This window comes from Anguilla rostrata, chromosome 4 (assembly GCF_018555375.3).
Source record: "Anguilla rostrata isolate EN2019 chromosome 4, ASM1855537v3, whole genome shotgun sequence".
Taxonomy (NCBI): domain Eukaryota; kingdom Metazoa; phylum Chordata; class Actinopteri; order Anguilliformes; family Anguillidae; genus Anguilla; species Anguilla rostrata.
The window spans coordinates 24,952,498-24,970,205 of NC_057936.1; the positions used below are offsets into that span (position 1 = coordinate 24,952,498).

Below are 17,708 nucleotides of genomic sequence, written 5' to 3' on the forward strand. Positions count from 1 at the left end.
TCCTTGCAGAGAAAAGACAGGAGTCTGAAAATTAGTTTTGTGGAGTCTGTTGGATTAAAAGAATGGCATTCAGCAATATCTGGTTTTTAAAAGAAGAATAGAAAATAAGTGGCGATGTCATGCTCCTCTGTGACAGCTAATGACACATTTTCATTGGAGCTATTTGCAGATTGAGAGTAGCTGAATCATGGGACATAAAAAAAACGTATTGCTCCAATGAATTACCGCTATTGTTAATCACAGAATTCTATGCATATTGCAAGCGGCACGGACTGATAAACTGCATGCATCAGAATCCTTCAAAGTGACGACCTATATCACACCGTTTATGTTACATTTTTAGTGTGAATTGAAACTCTACAGAGCCTGAGAGAAAAGCAAACGGTGATCGGAAGCCTCGATGATCTGATTTCAAGGAAAGCTAACATTTTCCACTTCCCCATCCCCCCTTCAAAGTGAAGAGATGTGTGCGCGTGTGAGAGCGTCCACGAGAATAGGGGCGAAAGAGAGAGTCGAGGAATGCGGTGGGTTTGTCCTGTTAGTAACCCCCCTTTCTCTCGTGTCTTAAAAAAGGACCTCCCCTCTCCCAATCAGAGTAAATCGCTACCTTTTTTCCTTTTTCTCACACAGGGACAGTTCAATTCCCCACTCTGAAGAATATACTCCATTACCAATAGCGTCTCTGGACTCATCAACTTCAAGGCACTCCAACAATTGCAAGGTATCGTGCTATTCGCTGCTTAATTTGTGATTAAATGTGTAGCTACATTTGTGCAGCATAATGCTCTGTGTAGTCATTTAAGATGTAACTGACTAGTCTGTTGCATGTTCAGGTAAGTCTGGTTGGTTCCAGTAATTAGTAGGTTAGAAATATTTTTTGATTAAGTTTTTTTAAAATTCAAGCTGTATTTTACAGTTTCACACGTGCCAGGTTACTTTTTCAGTAGTCAGTGAAATGGAATTTGAGCACTGAAACAGAAGTTTTTTTAAGTGATGACCAACTTCAATAGCCTTTTGCCATAATGTTTTAATAGGGTACATGTTAAGAACAATAGGCTATCGGCTCAATACGACTCCCTGGGTTGTAAAAGAGCCTATACAATGGTATGGATAGGACAATGCTGATCTGCATGGCGATGAAAGGTGTTGCCTAGTGGTTGTCGATAATGAGGGAAATCAAATAGAGTACGTTTTTACAGTTAAATGAAGAAGCGATATGGAGTTTAACCATTGGTGAACATTGATAAGTTATTGTTATGATTTCTAAAGTTCTGTCTCTTGGTAAGCTTTTAAATTTATTGAGATAATTTTTAAAAAATTGTCGGTCCAGATGTTGTTCCATTTGTGGATGTAACGGGAGGCAGTTTACCTGTACAGCAAGAAAAGTTGGGCAGTTCCAAAGCCTTTCTTTGTTCGATCTCAAAATATGTCCCGCCCCCATTCATTCACCCAAAGCCACGAATGTTTTTTTTTTTTTTACTTTAAATAACATTCACATCACTGGTACATACAGTTGTTGTGCTATTGTAGATTTATAAAAGGAATTTCATTCTTCATTCTGTAGTTTCAAGAGGATAGTCAATGAAATGATCTTTTCTATTTCTTCTTTTTGTTTTCCTTTGAGACACAAATCTTTTTCTACCTATGACTTCAAATGAATTCACATTCTGCATGTTCAAACACACAGGATGTTACAAAATGTATGCTTGTTTGTAGTGTTTTGTTTGTTTGTTTGTTTAAAATTTTGAAACAGCGATACAATGACTAATTACTGTTTGGCTGTTCTTTGTTTAAAAAAAAGAAAACAATGCAATACATGTTTGATGTTAATGTCAAAAAGAATTCTTTGATTTTATCCTTCAGCTTCAGACTCCAGTAAATCTTAGTCAGCATTCAAAAAAACAAAAAAAAACAAAACAAAACAAAAAAAATCCTAGACACCTACCTAGTCTGATACAGCTGAAAAGAAAATGTTCAACCTCACCAAGCTCTCCCTCTGCGTTCTAGCCCTTGGAATTGAAACCAATTTATAGCAAGGTTATAAATCACTGGGGGCCAATCACACAGTACGAAACCTTCGTTTTAATGAGAAAAAGGAAAAATAAAACAGACTTCAGTCCATTTTGAGCTGGAGGGATTTGAAGTCCATATGCGCTTATATACGTTATAACAAAGTTGTAAAAGTATTCTTATGAGTATGTAGTTAGTAATTTGTTTGCATTCAAAACCCAGACTAATGCTCTTTTGAATAATGAAATCTAATGAAAGACCTTGATTCCATTCCCCTTCCAGGTCTATGGAAATGACTACAAGTTACCCAGTTTTTACTAAAAAGGCTGTGGTTTTCGCTGCCAAAGTCATTAAGATGCATAATCTAAGAGCCTTGTAAAGTTAATGAATACAAAAAAAACTTCCACTTTAGATAAATAGAATAACCGGACCTGCAGTGCAAGATAATTCCTGGCCATGTTGTTTGTGGATGGCAAGTGGAAGTGGGGCTGGGCACTATGGCAGTTGCTCAGAGGTAAATGACTTCTCATTTGCGCTTTCCTGTTTTTTTGTGTGTTATTCCAGCCCCCAAACTGGAGTGTTCTGTGACGGAACCATTCTGCACAGCGACAGTGGGAACCAGCGAGAGAGGGAGAAGACCGGAGCACCGCGTGAGGACAGTGACGCTGGGACAGGGAACGTCTGCGTTGGGCATCGCAAGCATCCCAGTGTAGGCTAATGGGGACCCGGAGGCTGAGCAAGCTGGTGCTGGGCTGGGTGGCCGTGTGCTGGGCCGCCCTCCACACAGCACAGGGCCAGGGAGACGGAAACATCCAGGCCAGTCGATTCACCGGCCGCTTCGAGGAGAGGGAGGGGCAGAGGGTCAGGAGGAGGGGCCAGGAGTCACTCCGGGGGTAAGGCTCTTTTTTTCTTGCTGGTTATTGAGGGCTCTAAAAGAAGAAACTGTACTTGTCTAAAGTCAAAGAGGTCTGGGAAGTTTCAATTCTCTCTAAATTCTTTTTCAATTTTTTTGTGGATGGATTGATATCAAAACATGTACCAGGTAACTGCTTGTGTGTTATTCAGGAGCATCAGGTTCTCATTTTTTTGAGATTTTTTTTTTACCTGTAAAACTTGGTGTCTGAATCCTTCTCTCAGAAACCTACTTTTGGCCGGTTCACCATTTAACAGTGAGTGGAACAGTTTCAAAATAGTCGCTTATCTAAGATCAGGGAGATCTGCTGTGGTTCATTTCACAAGTAGAAGTAACTCTGCTAAGGGGAAAGGTGGGAGGGAGGAAAAGCACCACCCTCCTGTCTCAGAGGCCAGAGACTGGGTGGATGGAGTTTTCTCTCTGTATATTTTTTCTAAAATGAAAAACAAGGGATGTTTTGTTCTGAGTGGTTTCAAACATCAGCGTCGGTTATTTCAATCGGACTCCTGTCTGTCCCAGCTCTTGAGTCCTTTGCTTGCCTCGAGAGGAAATTATGTATTCTGATTGGTTAGGGGGCCACAACAAGTGCCATTTGTTCCCACTGCTGCAGGTGACAAAGCAACAGGAACCAAGGAACACAGAACCCACTTTTAGTAAAGCGGGTTCTTCAAAAGAAGAGAAAAGCCTGTGTGTGAACTGTTCTATTTTAACCTCTGTGCTCGGTAATCATGTTTTAGTGACCGTCAAGTGTTTTTGCATTGTCAATGAATTTGATTAATGATACTCTGTGGTCCTCACAGGATGATTCCATTAACAAATGTCTGATGAAATATGGCTCAATGTGATTTTTTCCCTCCTGCAGCCTGTTAAAGTCAACAATGGGGTACTTCATGCTTGACTTGTGCCCTGTCCAGTCTGTGATTAGTTATATATCACAAAGAAATCTACAGCCCTGATGAAATAACAAAATCTGGCTTGCAACAAAGTAGAATCTTGTTACTCTGCAGCAAACCAAGTTGAGAAATCTGTAACACCGATGAAATAACAAAATCTGGCTTGCGACAAAGTAGAATCTTGTTACTCTGCAGCAAACCAAGTTGAGATTTGAAACGACACCATGGACAGTTTTGAACCCTGGCCAAACCTGCATGTTCACCTGTGATCCAGAACTAGAGCAACCCAATTTGAACCCATCAGTTTAATAACTTTATAAATGAAAAGTCTAACTTACTTTTTCAGCTGAGGCCTTTTGCCCAAATTGGTTTTTATTTAGTCAGTCCTGGATCGCCTTTTGATCCTGCTGTTTAAACAATGAAGTTGTTGATCTGCATGCTTGTTCAAGAACATTTTATTTGATTTGCCTCATATACTGTAGTATAACTGGGAGTATAACTGTAGTATAACAGTTCCCAGATAACTGGGAACTGTTTTCTGTCAATCATATTGTGCACTGGGATACGGGGAAGGTCTATTGGCAGGATATACCCTTGACTGAAAGAAAAGAATATTATAATGAGTGCATTTGTGTAAGTGCACAACAAAGTAAGGCTTTGTCTGATGCAGGTCAGTTATAGAACCTTCTGAAAGGAGGTCTAGAGCTTAATGATGTCTATTACATTGCATTTGCAACCAAATAATGCAGGCTTTTGTGAGACTGCTGGCCTGGGAGGCTCTGTTTCCTCTGGTGGGTCAAACTTTGTTAGATGACGCTGCTCAGTGTGGTGTTCAAGTTGATCTGATTTATTGGGTCTCACGGCAAAACACAATTTGGCCGTTGCGTGGTGGTAATCTGCTGGCAGTACTGCCGAGGACCTCCTGAATGACACTGATTAAACCGGGGGTGGTTCTCGCAAAGCTCTAGGCTTTTGGGAAGAGAGGATAGGGCTTCTCGCTCATAGCCTCCAGTGCCAGCTATTTTCCGTTTATGATAAATAACGGCATTTTAAAATTGTAAGGCCAAGTGAGTCCTTGTGCCTGAAAGAGGGCCAGGGTGTGGGTTATGCCGCCAGCAGTGAGCTCAGGGGACGTGTTCTCAAACTTGCTCACTTGGACGTGTTCCTCCGGACAATAGTGCATTCAGCCACTCAGGTCCCCCCCCAGAACCATTTTGGCTCTGTTCTGCTGGCCCATGCAAAGGCAATTTTCAGTACCCATGGGCTTGAGTGCATGCATGGTCAGTGTGTAGCATTGCCGAGAGAAATAGCTTATTCCATTTCTATAGACGCTCAGAGTCAGCTCATGAGTCTCTGGGGCCCTAGGCGATGATCTTGAAAATGGCCCCAGAATAAGAAATTATAGAAATGATCAATAAAAAAACACCACACGGGGACCCCTTAACCATACCAGAGCCCTAGGCGGTCGTCTATATGGCCTAATGGACAGATTGACTCTATACGGTAGTCATCAACCAACGTTTTTTAAAGGGGAAAACGGCATGGTCTCAAAGTCATTTTTTTTATAGGTAAAGGACACCCAATTCCATACAATTTAATGTGCATTCAGTTCCTTTTTTATTTTTATGTGTCTGCATTGCAGGAATGCGTTTTACCCAGATGGGCCCAGAGGTGATTCCAGCTCTGGAAATTCCAGACATCTGGCTCAGTTCCTATTGTTGCATTTGTCAAAGTGCTAATATCTGTGATTGAGCAGGTTCGTATGTAGGTTCTCAAATGGCAATCAGTCTCAATCATTTCACCAATATGCGAGATGTATGTTTTGTTTATATAACTAATTTATTGTTTTTAAAAAAATTTGGTACAGATATTAGAAACCATATGCTCATAATTCCAAAAGCACTCTTTTAGAATTCCAAGTTGAGCTATAAATCTCTTGTCTCATAATAAAATTTTGGAAGAGGGGAAAGGGAGTTTGTTGCTATGTACTCTTTGTGAGATCAAACATTTCCATAGGGAACAGTGCAGTAGTGTAGAAACCCCTCCCACTGCCCCTTGAAATCCAGAGCAGCACGCTCAGACCTCATTACTTAGTTTGAGAGAAAAGGTGAACTCCAGCCCTGGTCTAGACTGCGGTGGGTTCAGGGTTCAAACCAGTGTGGTGACAGAAACAAGCCCGTGGGGGCCTAAAAGGAGGTTCTGAGAAGCTCAAAGACCAAAGCACCACAAGCCATTTATGTCAGGACTGAGAAAAGCAGCAGGCGTGGTTACTCGGGGGAGAATTAGGCAACAGTCCTGTAACCGGGGTCGGATGCCAATGAGGTGAACTCTGACCCCAAAGAGTGGTAGCTCCTGGGTCAGGAGTGCCTTCTCTCTGCTGGACTGCTGAGTCCTATAGTGTAGATTCCCTGTGAGAAGCCATTGGTTGTGTTCTCTTACAGAACCCTTTTAAGGTATTTGAGGCTTTTCCAAAGCGCATAGAGCAGTAGTCTGGAATCCCATCCCAGAATCTGAGAATGTGCCTCTGGATCGCCATTCCAGAACAAATATTTTTTTTGTTTTGTGTTGTTTTTGCTCTGAATCTGATTTTGGATCAGGGAAAATCTGAATATTTAATGATATGCACACATGGCTTTTGATCTTGTCATTTTCCTTGCAGTTCTGCTCAATTTAAAAAAAAAAAAATTCCGGAGTAAGCCTTTTGAGACGTGGTAGTGAAAATACGACAATTAAAGATTTACAAGGGCCTCTGAACACAATTTAAATCTCATATTAAAAACACTTGTCTTTTTATCACTTTGTGAAATTCAAAGCAGTTCCCACACTAACGATTTCCATACAAAAGACACCATAGTCTACTCTCCACATCAGAACTGAAACCACGCATAAAATGAACTATGACTCACCAAAACAAAAGCTTTAAGAGTTCTGGTTTGCGTTTCCATGGCATTTCCTTTCATAACCCACTAGTAGGCACCGATAATCAGGGCGGACGAAAGGGTATTGAATTTATTTGACAAGATGGAAGCCAATCCCCTGGTGCAGTTTCTTATTATAATTATTTTCGGGAAATATCTGCTCTCAGGTTGCAAATTGTATGAAATATTTATCTTTCTTCTGTCCTGAGATGAGCCAGCTAAAATATGTAGACATAGCTTGGAGGAATCATAGAACAGACATTGGCTAGAAAGCTGATTGTGGCCATTTCTCAGTATGGAAAACAGTGAGAAAAGGTCTATCCTCTTAGACTTCTACCATTTTAAACAGTTTTGCTTATACAGTGATGTAAGCCTTATTGCCATTTTGGCAAAAATACAAGCCGGATATTTAAAACGAAGATTTGTCCCTGGTATATTGTCATGCCTATGGAGCAGCACTGCTCAGGTTACCCTGCTACTGTTACCGCGGAGCCAATTACCATTTTGCTAAATCAGGTTCATTATTGGGCTGAAATAGCGTGGTTTCCCTTTCGGGTGTCAGAGTGGACCGCGAGAAGGAACCCAGAACCAGAATGTCACGGTTCTGCCTGGGCCCAGTTCCTGTGGTGTAAAAGTCCTATCGTGTTACTCATGTGAAACAAAGGCCTCTTTTTGTTACCCAAGTGCCAGCATCTGTCAGCCCAATGTATTCCATCTGTCTTTGAAAATATTCCCAGAACCAAACACCACCTGGGGGGGTGGGTGGGGATTGAGTAAAGGCCAAGGTTTGACCTTTCCACTTTCTTTTTTTAATATCTCTTTTGCCTAATGTGTGGCCATCTTTCTTTATTATTATTATTATTATTATTATTATTATTATTATTATTAGTAAAGTTAATGAGAGAGAGCCGTGAACAGCATGGCTACATCAAACGGTTCTGGGAGTGATAGGCACAGGAGAGCTAATCCCTTTTAAATTGAGCGCTGAGAACAGCACAACATTTCAATATTGAGATAAATCCTGGGGCTGAAATGTATACATTCACAAGGAACACGGCCCAGATTGAACGAGAGCAAAGGAACGGCAGCTCAAGCAATACATCTGCCTAGCTCGTAATCCCCCAAATGTTGATGTGTCCATATTTCAATGGGCTGATACAGGAAAAGGTCTTGTACCACAGGCACGGTCAGAATGCAGAGGGAGTTACCTGCTCTGTTTCTGCTTAGTAGTGGATAAGAATACTTTGCATTTCTCCCGTGTTTAAAAAAAAAACATTTTTTTAAAGCATCTCCAAACTGTATTTGTCCTTCAAATCCTCAGCCTTTTTTTACTCCCACTCTTTTCCCTTCCAGTTTGTTTTCTCTTCCTTCCACTGATCCCTTCCTATCCCTTTTCCCAATGTCTCTCTCTCTCTCTCTTTCTCACTTTCCCTCTCTCTCTTGTTTCTTTCTCCCTGTCTCTCTCTTTCTTTCTGTTTCTCTCTCTCTCTATTGCTTTCTTTCTGTTTCTCTCTCTCTCTATTGCTTTCTTTCTCTGTTTCTCTTTCTCTCTCTCTCTGTCTCGATGTCACTCCCTTTGTTTTCAGTCTCCCCCCATCCCCCTCTCCTCTCTCCTGTCTCCATGGCTGTCTCTCTTCCTGTTGCTTAAGCGCAAGCCATCTGGTAATGTGGTTTGAAGTGCACGCAGTCTCAAGTTGATCTAAATATGCAGTTTACGGCCGGACTCTCTCTGGGCCGGCCCAGGTAACTGGCACCAATAAATAACCACAGCCCAGATCCACACAGACCCCTCTCCTGCCTGAACTGTGTGAAGAGTCGCAAGTGCTGGGGCAAGAACATAAAAACTAACATCATTTAGTGTAAATAGCCAAAGCCATCCTCAATCGCATGGATGGTGCTATTGCAATACCACTGATTATGAGAACTCCTTATTGGCGTCCGTAAAAAAACCTTGGGATGGTTATGATATGCCCCAAAATGGAGCTAGCCAAAAATGGAGCTGCTTCCTGAAAGAGGCTTTGAAATACGGCGAGATGAGTCTGGCGTGTGTCACGGGTCAGAGCAGCCTCTTTCCCAATCGGCAGTCAAACGGGAGGCTTTTGGGAACGGGTTCGGGACCGCTGCCAGAAGCCATCCCCTCGAAAAGGGGAGCGAGGCCCTGGAAGCCGCTTTATAAATACAGTATCTCTTATTTCTGGGATGGCAGGGTATAATTCAAAAACAAACTGTTGCTTTTTTGAGTAATGTCCCTTAAAATATATATGTAAACCCAGGAGGCCACTGATGGATGTTGGGTATTTTAGTAATGATAAACTCCAATGGACTTCTGGGTGAAAAGTAGGTCATACTTATATGTTTAATAATAGCAGCCTAAAAATAGACTGTGTTTGCATAATACTTGGTGTGCACAGTATGGAAATTCTGGGGCCAATATCAATAACCAATGGTTGTGGTTATAAAGGGTGATGACGCCGCTGATACCTACATTATACCATGAATGCTAACTGAAACTAAGTTTCTACATTGAAGAAGTAAATGAGCACTTAATGATGCTTAACAGTCATTTTGCGCCAGAACACTCTGCATGCATCTGCTAAATTGGAGGAGGTCTATTAAGCGAGTTAAGCAAGAGGATGGTTAGGTCGGCAAAAGAAGGAATTTGGCCAGTAGAACATTAGGAGACCCACTGGTCTTTGCAATAAATGCAATGGGATCTTCAGTGATGAGTTAAGCCCTTGGGTTAATATCTCATCCAAAAGAGTCTCCTACAGTACAGTATCCCCATCACTGCACTGGGATATTGGTTTTTCTGTTTGATCCTAAAAGAAGGCTGTCCCTCACTTGGCCAGTAGTGCCACTTCCAGCAGCAAGTCCCCCCCTGTTTAACGACAACTAATAGGGAGCTTTGGTGTAAAAGCCGTGGTGTAAATGCTTGGGATGTTTAAACTGAACATGTCCGTCTGTCTGTCTACCTCAGGCCCAATGTCTGCGGATCCCGTTTCCACTCCTACTGCTGCCCCGGGTGGAAGACCCTTCCAGGGGGAAACCAGTGCATTGTCCGTAAGTGGCTCTTTCTCTCTCAGTCTCAAAGCTCCGTCTTCTCGTTGCCTCCTCAGACAAGCTCTGTGTTGCCGGGTTATATCTGACGAAAGCACTAACCGTTAAGTGAACACTCTGAAGCCACAACTCTGAGGCTAGGTACAGAAGATTTTATGTGTTATCCAGGATGAATTCCTGATGTTCACTTCCTGGTGTTTGTTGGGGGGAGTAAAAATTGTCTCTCTTTTTTGTGCCTTCCTCTCTTCTCTCTACGCTGCCAGCGATCTGCAGGAACTCCTGCGGGGAGGGTTTCTGCTCCAGGCCCAACATGTGCACCTGCTCCAACGGGCAGCTCTCCCCCAGCTGCGGGGCCAGCTCAGGAGGTGAGTCTCCAACCCCTTCTTCCATCCGCGGCCCAGAATCACAGGGCCTAACCAGGCGGGGTAGTCCCAACCTGTCCGAAAACTGCAGGGGGGCGCTATCTAATGGCGCTTCTCCACTACCATGCCGTGCCGGAATCTGTGCTCCCGCTTTGTTTTGCTTTCTCCACTGCCAACTGACCCGTGCCGGGCGCAAGTACCCGTGCCGATTTTAGCTCCTGCTCTGAGGTAGGTACCAAAGGTACTATAGAGACAGAGCGCAATTAAGTCCTGCCCACACCGGTGGGGGAAACAATTCATCGCTCTCCATTGACTTTGTATTGCGTGCCTCCTTGTCACTTTCGTCTGCTAGCAAACAACAGAAAAATGACTAAAAGCTGGTGTGTGGTGGGATGCACAACCAACTGAGTAAAGAACCCAGAACTAAGTTTTTATAAGCTGCCGAACCGAAAAACCTGTCCTAACATTGGAGTCGAGTGGCGTGTCAGCTAGCTACAGGCTACAGTACGCTACTGTCATTCGAAATAAGTTGGAGTTGGCTAGCGACGTTGTTTCAACAAGCTTGTAGATGGCTAAGAAGGGGAAGCTAAAATGATAGCTACTTAGCTAGCGTTAATAAAATTGCAGGTAATAAGTAGCTAACGTTAGCTAAGTTATAGCTGCCATGTTTAAACTACGGTTCATTTCTGCATCAGTTTCACCAGAAGCCCCTCGAACCAAAGCCAAGGCAAATACCGTTTTTCAGAGACCGTTATAACGTTGTCGCTACACTGAAGTAGCAAGCTAGAGCTAGACTAACGCAGGTAGACATACGGTGCTAAAATAATCCTTTGATATGCTTAAATCTAGTTTAGCTGTAGCTTTAATACATGACGCCCTTTGAAGGTCGATCCGGAAGGATCATCATTACTCCATTTAGTTCGAAAGCTTAAAGTGTACCTGACAGCCAACCAACATCTATCGTGACATAAAAATTTGATTGAGCAAAAACAATTGAACGAAAAAGCAAGTTCAAGACTGGTACTAATTTAAGATGAGACTACTCATCCACAAACCATGCGAATGTACTTCAAGCTGCTCACAACATGTTTAGCGGGCTTCTTCTTGAATTATTATAGTGCCATTAATACAGTGTTTATATTGTTAATTATAGTGTTGCAATATATTCCATTTAAATAAACGTTTTGTCACGTTTTGTCGGGGCTGAACGCGCCCCAGGTTTCTAACCGATGGAGACTATTTCGCGCTTTTCATAGAAAGTTCATAGTTCAATGGCTGCCATGCGAACATCTCCGTGGGAACAGCGAGCTCCACCAATCAGAGACGTCGCTGTTATACTTTAGGATTGTGGGTAGTGTTGTAGTTCTCATGACATCGCGAATAAAACATGTTTTTCTTAAAACAAGGTTGATGTCATATGGACTTGTGGCTTCTACAGGAGCAAATACCATCGTTTCACAATATGATAGCTCGTGGTAAGTCTACCTTGGATGGTTAGGACATTATGGCTAAAAATCAAAATCCTCAATTCAGAATATGAATGGGATTTTCACTTACGGAACCTCACTGTTGAACTCTAGTCGATACTGCAAACCGTTGATTGGTCAATGGAAATCGTCACAAACACGTCATATCATGTTCACTTTTGTTCATCGGCAGCAACTGCCATTTTTAAATACCACAACAGCAAGAGAGAGTAACGTTAACCAGCGAATTCTACAGTCAATATCTGGGACTAAATAAATATACAACCTTACCATTGGTTTTAAGCGTAGAGATGTCCCTTTTGAGACTGAGTGGGCATATATTGTCTTGGACAATCTGTTTGTGAAATATACGCGCATTGTGATGCCTGGGTACCTTCCAAATAGCTATGCATATACCGCACATGTTGTTTACGGCGTTGTCGCCCTTTTTAGTACCGTTTGGCTTGATTGACAATTCATTTATTCAGTAGTGAGTATAAGCTTTCTAACGATGTATAACATGTATGATTTCGCTTTTGGAATAGCGTTTTATAGGTCAGCGTAACCGAAAATTTTCTTATCATCGCATTCACTCTGTGTTGTTAGCAGAAAAAGACGCTTGCACGTAACGAAATGTTGTCAACGTTTTCTCATAATTTCTTGGAAAATACTATTATTATTGAGGACTTCTGGGCATAGCTAAGCCAGATGTTTGCTGATAGACCTATCTGACATCGTTTTCTGGAGCAAAACATAAGTGGATAGAACTTGATTTACTGTCTCTGTCTCTATCTACTAAACAGATAAAATGTCATCATTGTTATGTAAGTATTACTGCTCAAATATTTCGGTTATGCACGTTATTTTTTAAATTGAGTTAGTGGTATTATATAATGTAGATATTTCACACTGTAATGTTAGCGTTAGTTAGTAGTGTAATAGTTTTTGTGATACATGCAGTGATGACTAGAGTGTTGGAACATTGCCAAAACGTGGTGGACGGTGAAAATTGTTTTCATATCGTCCCATCCCCATACAAGAAAACATACGAGAGTACAGAGTATAGAAATACATACAAAAGTTAATTATTACACATTTAGGACGCTTTACTCCACTTTACTCCTCCCATGACTCCTCCTACCTTCACGGGTCTGTTGTGTAATGGAGAAGCGCAACAGGCAACACGGCATGGGTAGGATACGAATGCTTGCCGTGCTGTACCGTGCCATGGATTGGTTGGGTACGGCCTGAGAACTATGGAGTGCTGTGTGAGGTTGGATGCATAGTAAAATGTCCATTATTAATTAAACGATTAACAGTGTTAATTAAACTCTTAACTCTTGGTATGCGGGACCAAATGTTATCTGTTAATAGTTGCAGTAACACTGTTAGAGTTGAGTTCACACTGGACATTTTACTGTGTAAGACCTGAGGGGCTGGAAGCATTTGCTTTAGTGAACCGTGAGATTGTGCAGAGTGCTGTGTGGCCATAGGTCTGAGAATGTCTCATCAGTCATGCCCAGTACCTTCACATCCACACAGACTCTGCAGGCCCGCTTAGTCTGATCTGGAAGTGTAAAACCAAATTCATCTTCACTGTTTGGACGTCGACCCCCCGCACCCGGGCAGGCCTGATACCTGGTTAACGTGCCTCTTACACATTTCCTGGGCTGTGAGCCCCTCCCAGCTTTCTGCCTGTCTAACAGGTGGGAAACGCTATGAAGTCATTTTCCAGTGAGTGCAGCCATTGGTTCCATGACTAACTGATTGTTACACTCACACACACACACACCCTCTTTTATCCAGGCTAACCAAGACCTTTCAGTACTATTTATATATCGGCTGAGTTCTCCCGCCCTGGCCGTAACAGTGTCCTGTCACTTCCTTTCGTTTGGCAAATGGACTTGATATTTTGTACGCATGTGTCTTGGTTCAACACATCAGATGCCCGTTTTATTAAAGAGCATATTCTGGCCTTTGAAGGGTTTTATGGGATCAAAGGTCCGGGCAGTTAACTGCTCTGGAGCTGAAATGCAGAATAGAGACACCTATATGCCACTACTGCAATGGCCATAACAGACTGTGGCATTTTGCCCTTTTTTTATAGCGGTCAACAATCTTCATTTTGTTCAGCCTCAGCTGTAATAAATTAAATTAGGCACATTTGATGCTGATGTTCTTGCATTTGTCACGAATTGTGCCTGTGGTAATTGTGGCCAGACCATTTTCAGCAGGAGAAGCTCAATAACAATGCTCAGTGTACTGCACTGTTTGACATCTCTGACTGTTTCATGGACCAGGACCAATCAAACAGGAAAATGGAAAGCCATCCAATCATTACAAATCTTTTTTGGTCTTAAATTTTTGGCCGAAGCCAGTAGTCACTAAACAAAAGAAGTGGGTCATTTCTAAAACCCCTTTGTAGTATCAAACTTTCCTTGATAGAAGGAGCCGGTTCTGGTTTCTAGAATTATATCAGCGATTGATGAATTACGTCTCAGAGCTGCAGATTTCCCAGTCTGTGGTCATTTAGAAAAATGTGTTGTTTCAGACATATCACATTGCAGCTTAAGGCTGCTGATGTAAACATGCTTAAAAGAGAGAAGTTAATGTTTACTCCTGCAAAGTACATGTTTCCACTGAGGAACGTAAAAAGAGATTAATGTTTATGATCAGCTCCAGTGCTGATTTTGCTGCTGACAGAAATCCCCCAGTGGTGATCGCTGTCATGAAAGGCATTTGTATGGGCTACCCAGAAGGCCATTTTTATACATTACTTCCTGTGTAACACAAAATCCCTCCTCTGGACAACTGGAATAATTAATCATTACCTGGTGTAAAGGACATCTGTGCTATATCAACCCAGGGTGATTGTAACTAATGGCCATATTCAGACCAGCCAATCATAATCCTTTGTCCATAACTCAACTCACTCAAATGATTAATTATTTCTATTATATATTTGTATTAATTATTGTATTATTACTTTTTCTAATGAATTATTAAGGACTTAATAAAGAACATGACACGAGCAAGCAACATTTTCTTAAATGCAGATGAACTCATAGTTAAGGACAAAGTACAGAGCAGTTAGTCAGTCCTGGCATGCAGTAATGTTAATGGGCTGTTGGGTAATGTAGTTTGCTATCCTTACATTGAGTGAAGTTGGGGGAAAGCTGTGCTGTGTTAATGACAGTGAATCCAACATTACCGCTTGTTGGCTGCTGTACTGCACCTAGGAAAGAGCAGCTTGCGCAGGATGCTCAGGATAAGATCAGTCTTCCCAGCCCCGCTCTCTAGCTGTAATTATGCCATAATTGCTACGTGTATTATGTCTCGGTTTCTTCAAAACAGCTGTCAAAGAACGCCGTCCGCACTGGTTCAGTGAATGCAGCCAACTGGCGCACGGAAAATACTGTTAGTGTAGCCTTTGAGTCATTAGACTTCCAGGACTGCAGTTCAGGTGCAGTTCCTGTAACTTGCAGCGTACCGTGACGCTTCCGCTCTTCAAAGCCCCGACCACCTCCACATGACCGCCCCACGAGGCTATCCTCTCCAGCGATGGCGCTTCAGAATGACCTCACAATGGGCCTCATTCACAAAACTTTTTCTGAATTGTTCTTACCTTTGTTCTTAAAAATGTTCCTAAGATAAGCCAATATGGGATTCATGACGCATGATGCAAGACATTTGTTTTTGTGCATTTCCCAGGTGTATGAGATGATGAATGCTGTTTGTAAATTTACTGCGCAGTCCTGTTCATGTGATTTGCATAAGGAAACGGACACGAACAAATACAGATAAGAAAAAAATGTGGAATGCCGAAATGTTCTTGGGAACGTTCTTACGTGCAGTTTATGATTAAATGTGATTGTACACATGTTTCATGAATGAGGCCCAATGGATCTGGAAGTGTTAGCCCATGGTGTGGACACAAAAGAGCTGGCAGTGAAAAGATGACATGATCGCTGTAGACAGTCACTATATGGTATTGGTTAATTGTAGACAGCATCTGTATGAGCAGATCCATCTTTGATCTTTGCAGATAGGAGGAAGTAGCCCAGCGCAGTTCTTATTATCCACTAGCAACTAGCTTTGCACTTAATACGCAGTATATTACAACAGTCTATGAAATAGATTTGCAAAAGGAGTGATGCACTTGTCAAATCTATGCATGCTTATGTGTTCATTTTATGTATTTGTCGTAAGTTACCTTGAATGTCGGAACACACGGCTTGGCACTTCCATCAGTCACTGAAAAATGAGTGTTTTCTTATGGCTGCTTATGAAAGAAGAGCTGAGCGCCTCCCATTCTTCGGAAAGCCCATAAAATGGACGGACATATTCAGCCCAGCCAGATGCGTTATGGCCCCCTAAATCTGCAGCGCCCCCCCACCCCGCTCCCCCCTTTCCTGTATGTTTCTATACCTGCCTGACATTCCCAGTGCAGGGTGGGAAACTGGTCCCCCCCCCTCCCAATCTGGCTCTTGGGGCTATGAACAGCTCAACAGAGTGAAATCACCGACTCCCCTGTGCGGGTTCAGCGTGTGACAGGCTCCAAACCCAGGAGCCCCAGTCTTTCCGCAGCACGAAACCGAACCAGTGAGAGAGGCTACAGTTTCGGTTGAGTTCCTTCGAGTTTCACATCTCCTGTTCCCAGAAATGAAACTCATTTTAATAAATTATTTTTTTTTAAAAGAAGAAAAAATGATGTATTCGCCCAAGGTCCACTGTAATTTCCTTTGAAAGAAATTCCACATTTCTCTCCCTGTAGGCTTGTCGTTGAGCGAGCTGGAGTCGTTCGGCTGAGTGATTATTCATTTTTCACTCCCTCGCTCAAGTCGGAATAGATTTCCTAAATATATGGAGGATTTAATGTGGGAATTTGGACATGGGAAGGGTTTGGAGATATGTTCTACTCCAATAGAGCATTATGCTGTTAATAGCCCTCTCTGGCACACGGCTGACCAGCTGCAGGAGCCAGTTGTGGGCGTTGTTAGGGGCGCTGGTCCATAATATAAAGATAACAAAGAGAGCCGTGCACTCATAAAAAGTGCTGATCTAGGATCAGTTTCACATTTTAGCTCATAATGGGTAATATTGGGATATGGAAAGAGGAAACCTGACCCTAGATAAGCAGTCCTGCCCTGAGACGCTTTTATGAAAATGGGCCCTGTTGTGAAGAAGCCAATAAGCGAGGCAAAGTCAGTTAGGGGTGTAAGTTACCTTCCTATCAGGGCTTTTCAGTACACCAGTGGCCAGTTAAGGAAAACAAAAAACAGACAAAAAAAATCATTAATGGAAGACAGGCTGAAAAAGAGGCCTGTCTTCCATTGTTTGGGGAATTCGGCTGGTTCCGCCCAGCGCCCTGGCTTCCTCGGAGGGACTGCCTGCCAGCGGCAGTTGGATTACCGGCGAAGCCGGCCGGAGGGAGGCGAGGAGACGACGGAAAGGAAAACAAGCGTCTCTCACGCCGCTCTTCCTGCTTTTGGCCGGCGCAGGCAGATATGATTTACAGGGCGGTGTGGGGGTCCTGCTTATCATCTCCCCCCCCACGCCCCCCCAAAGGCCCTTCGCTACCCCCCCCCCCCCCCCGTCTCCTTGAAGCGCACGCCGTTCTGAGGGCCCCGAGCCACAGAACGCGTCTGACCGCATTCCAGGCCGCCTCCCGCCGCCCGTCTGTTCGCCTCTGGTGGCCGAGCCGAGCGCCTCTGCGCGCAGTGCCGCCTGCCTGAGGTCAAAGCCAGGGCGCTGCGGCCGCCATTTTACCCCATCCCCCCTCTGTGTGAAGCCTGAGTTTGGCACACTTCCTGTTCCTGGCTGACCATTCTGATTCGATGTGCCTGATGTCCCCCCCTCCCCCTCTCCCCACACAGTGCAGTCCTGTAACGTCCGGTGTATGAACGGCGGAAGCTGCAACGAGGACTCCTGCGTCTGTCAGAAGGGGTACACGGGCAACCACTGCGGCCAGCGTGAGTACCCCACATTTTTACCAAACCCCCCTCCCTGTTGGAAAACATGGCTCATTTTGGTCCAAAATGGCCCTCACGGAACTGGAACATGCAGAAAATATATTCATGAAATTGATG

The 17,708-nt window shown here is 43.2% G+C and overlaps 1 protein-coding gene across 1 annotated transcript in view; it reads left to right on the forward strand.

Moving 5' to 3' along the window:
• The first annotated feature begins 524 nt into the window (after positions 1–524).
• Positions 525–17,708, forward strand: part of fbn2b (fibrillin 2b) — a 69,960-nt gene continuing 52,776 nt past the window's right edge. Inside the window, exons 1-5 of the mRNA XM_064334051.1 lie at positions 525–721; positions 2,575–2,903; positions 9,712–9,794; positions 10,055–10,156; positions 17,496–17,591. Of these exons, the coding sequence (XP_064190121.1) occupies positions 2,728–2,903; positions 9,712–9,794; positions 10,055–10,156; positions 17,496–17,591 (457 nt within the window). The 5' untranslated portion in view covers positions 525–721; positions 2,575–2,727. The remainder of the gene's footprint in view (positions 722–2,574; positions 2,904–9,711; positions 9,795–10,054; positions 10,157–17,495; positions 17,592–17,708) is intronic.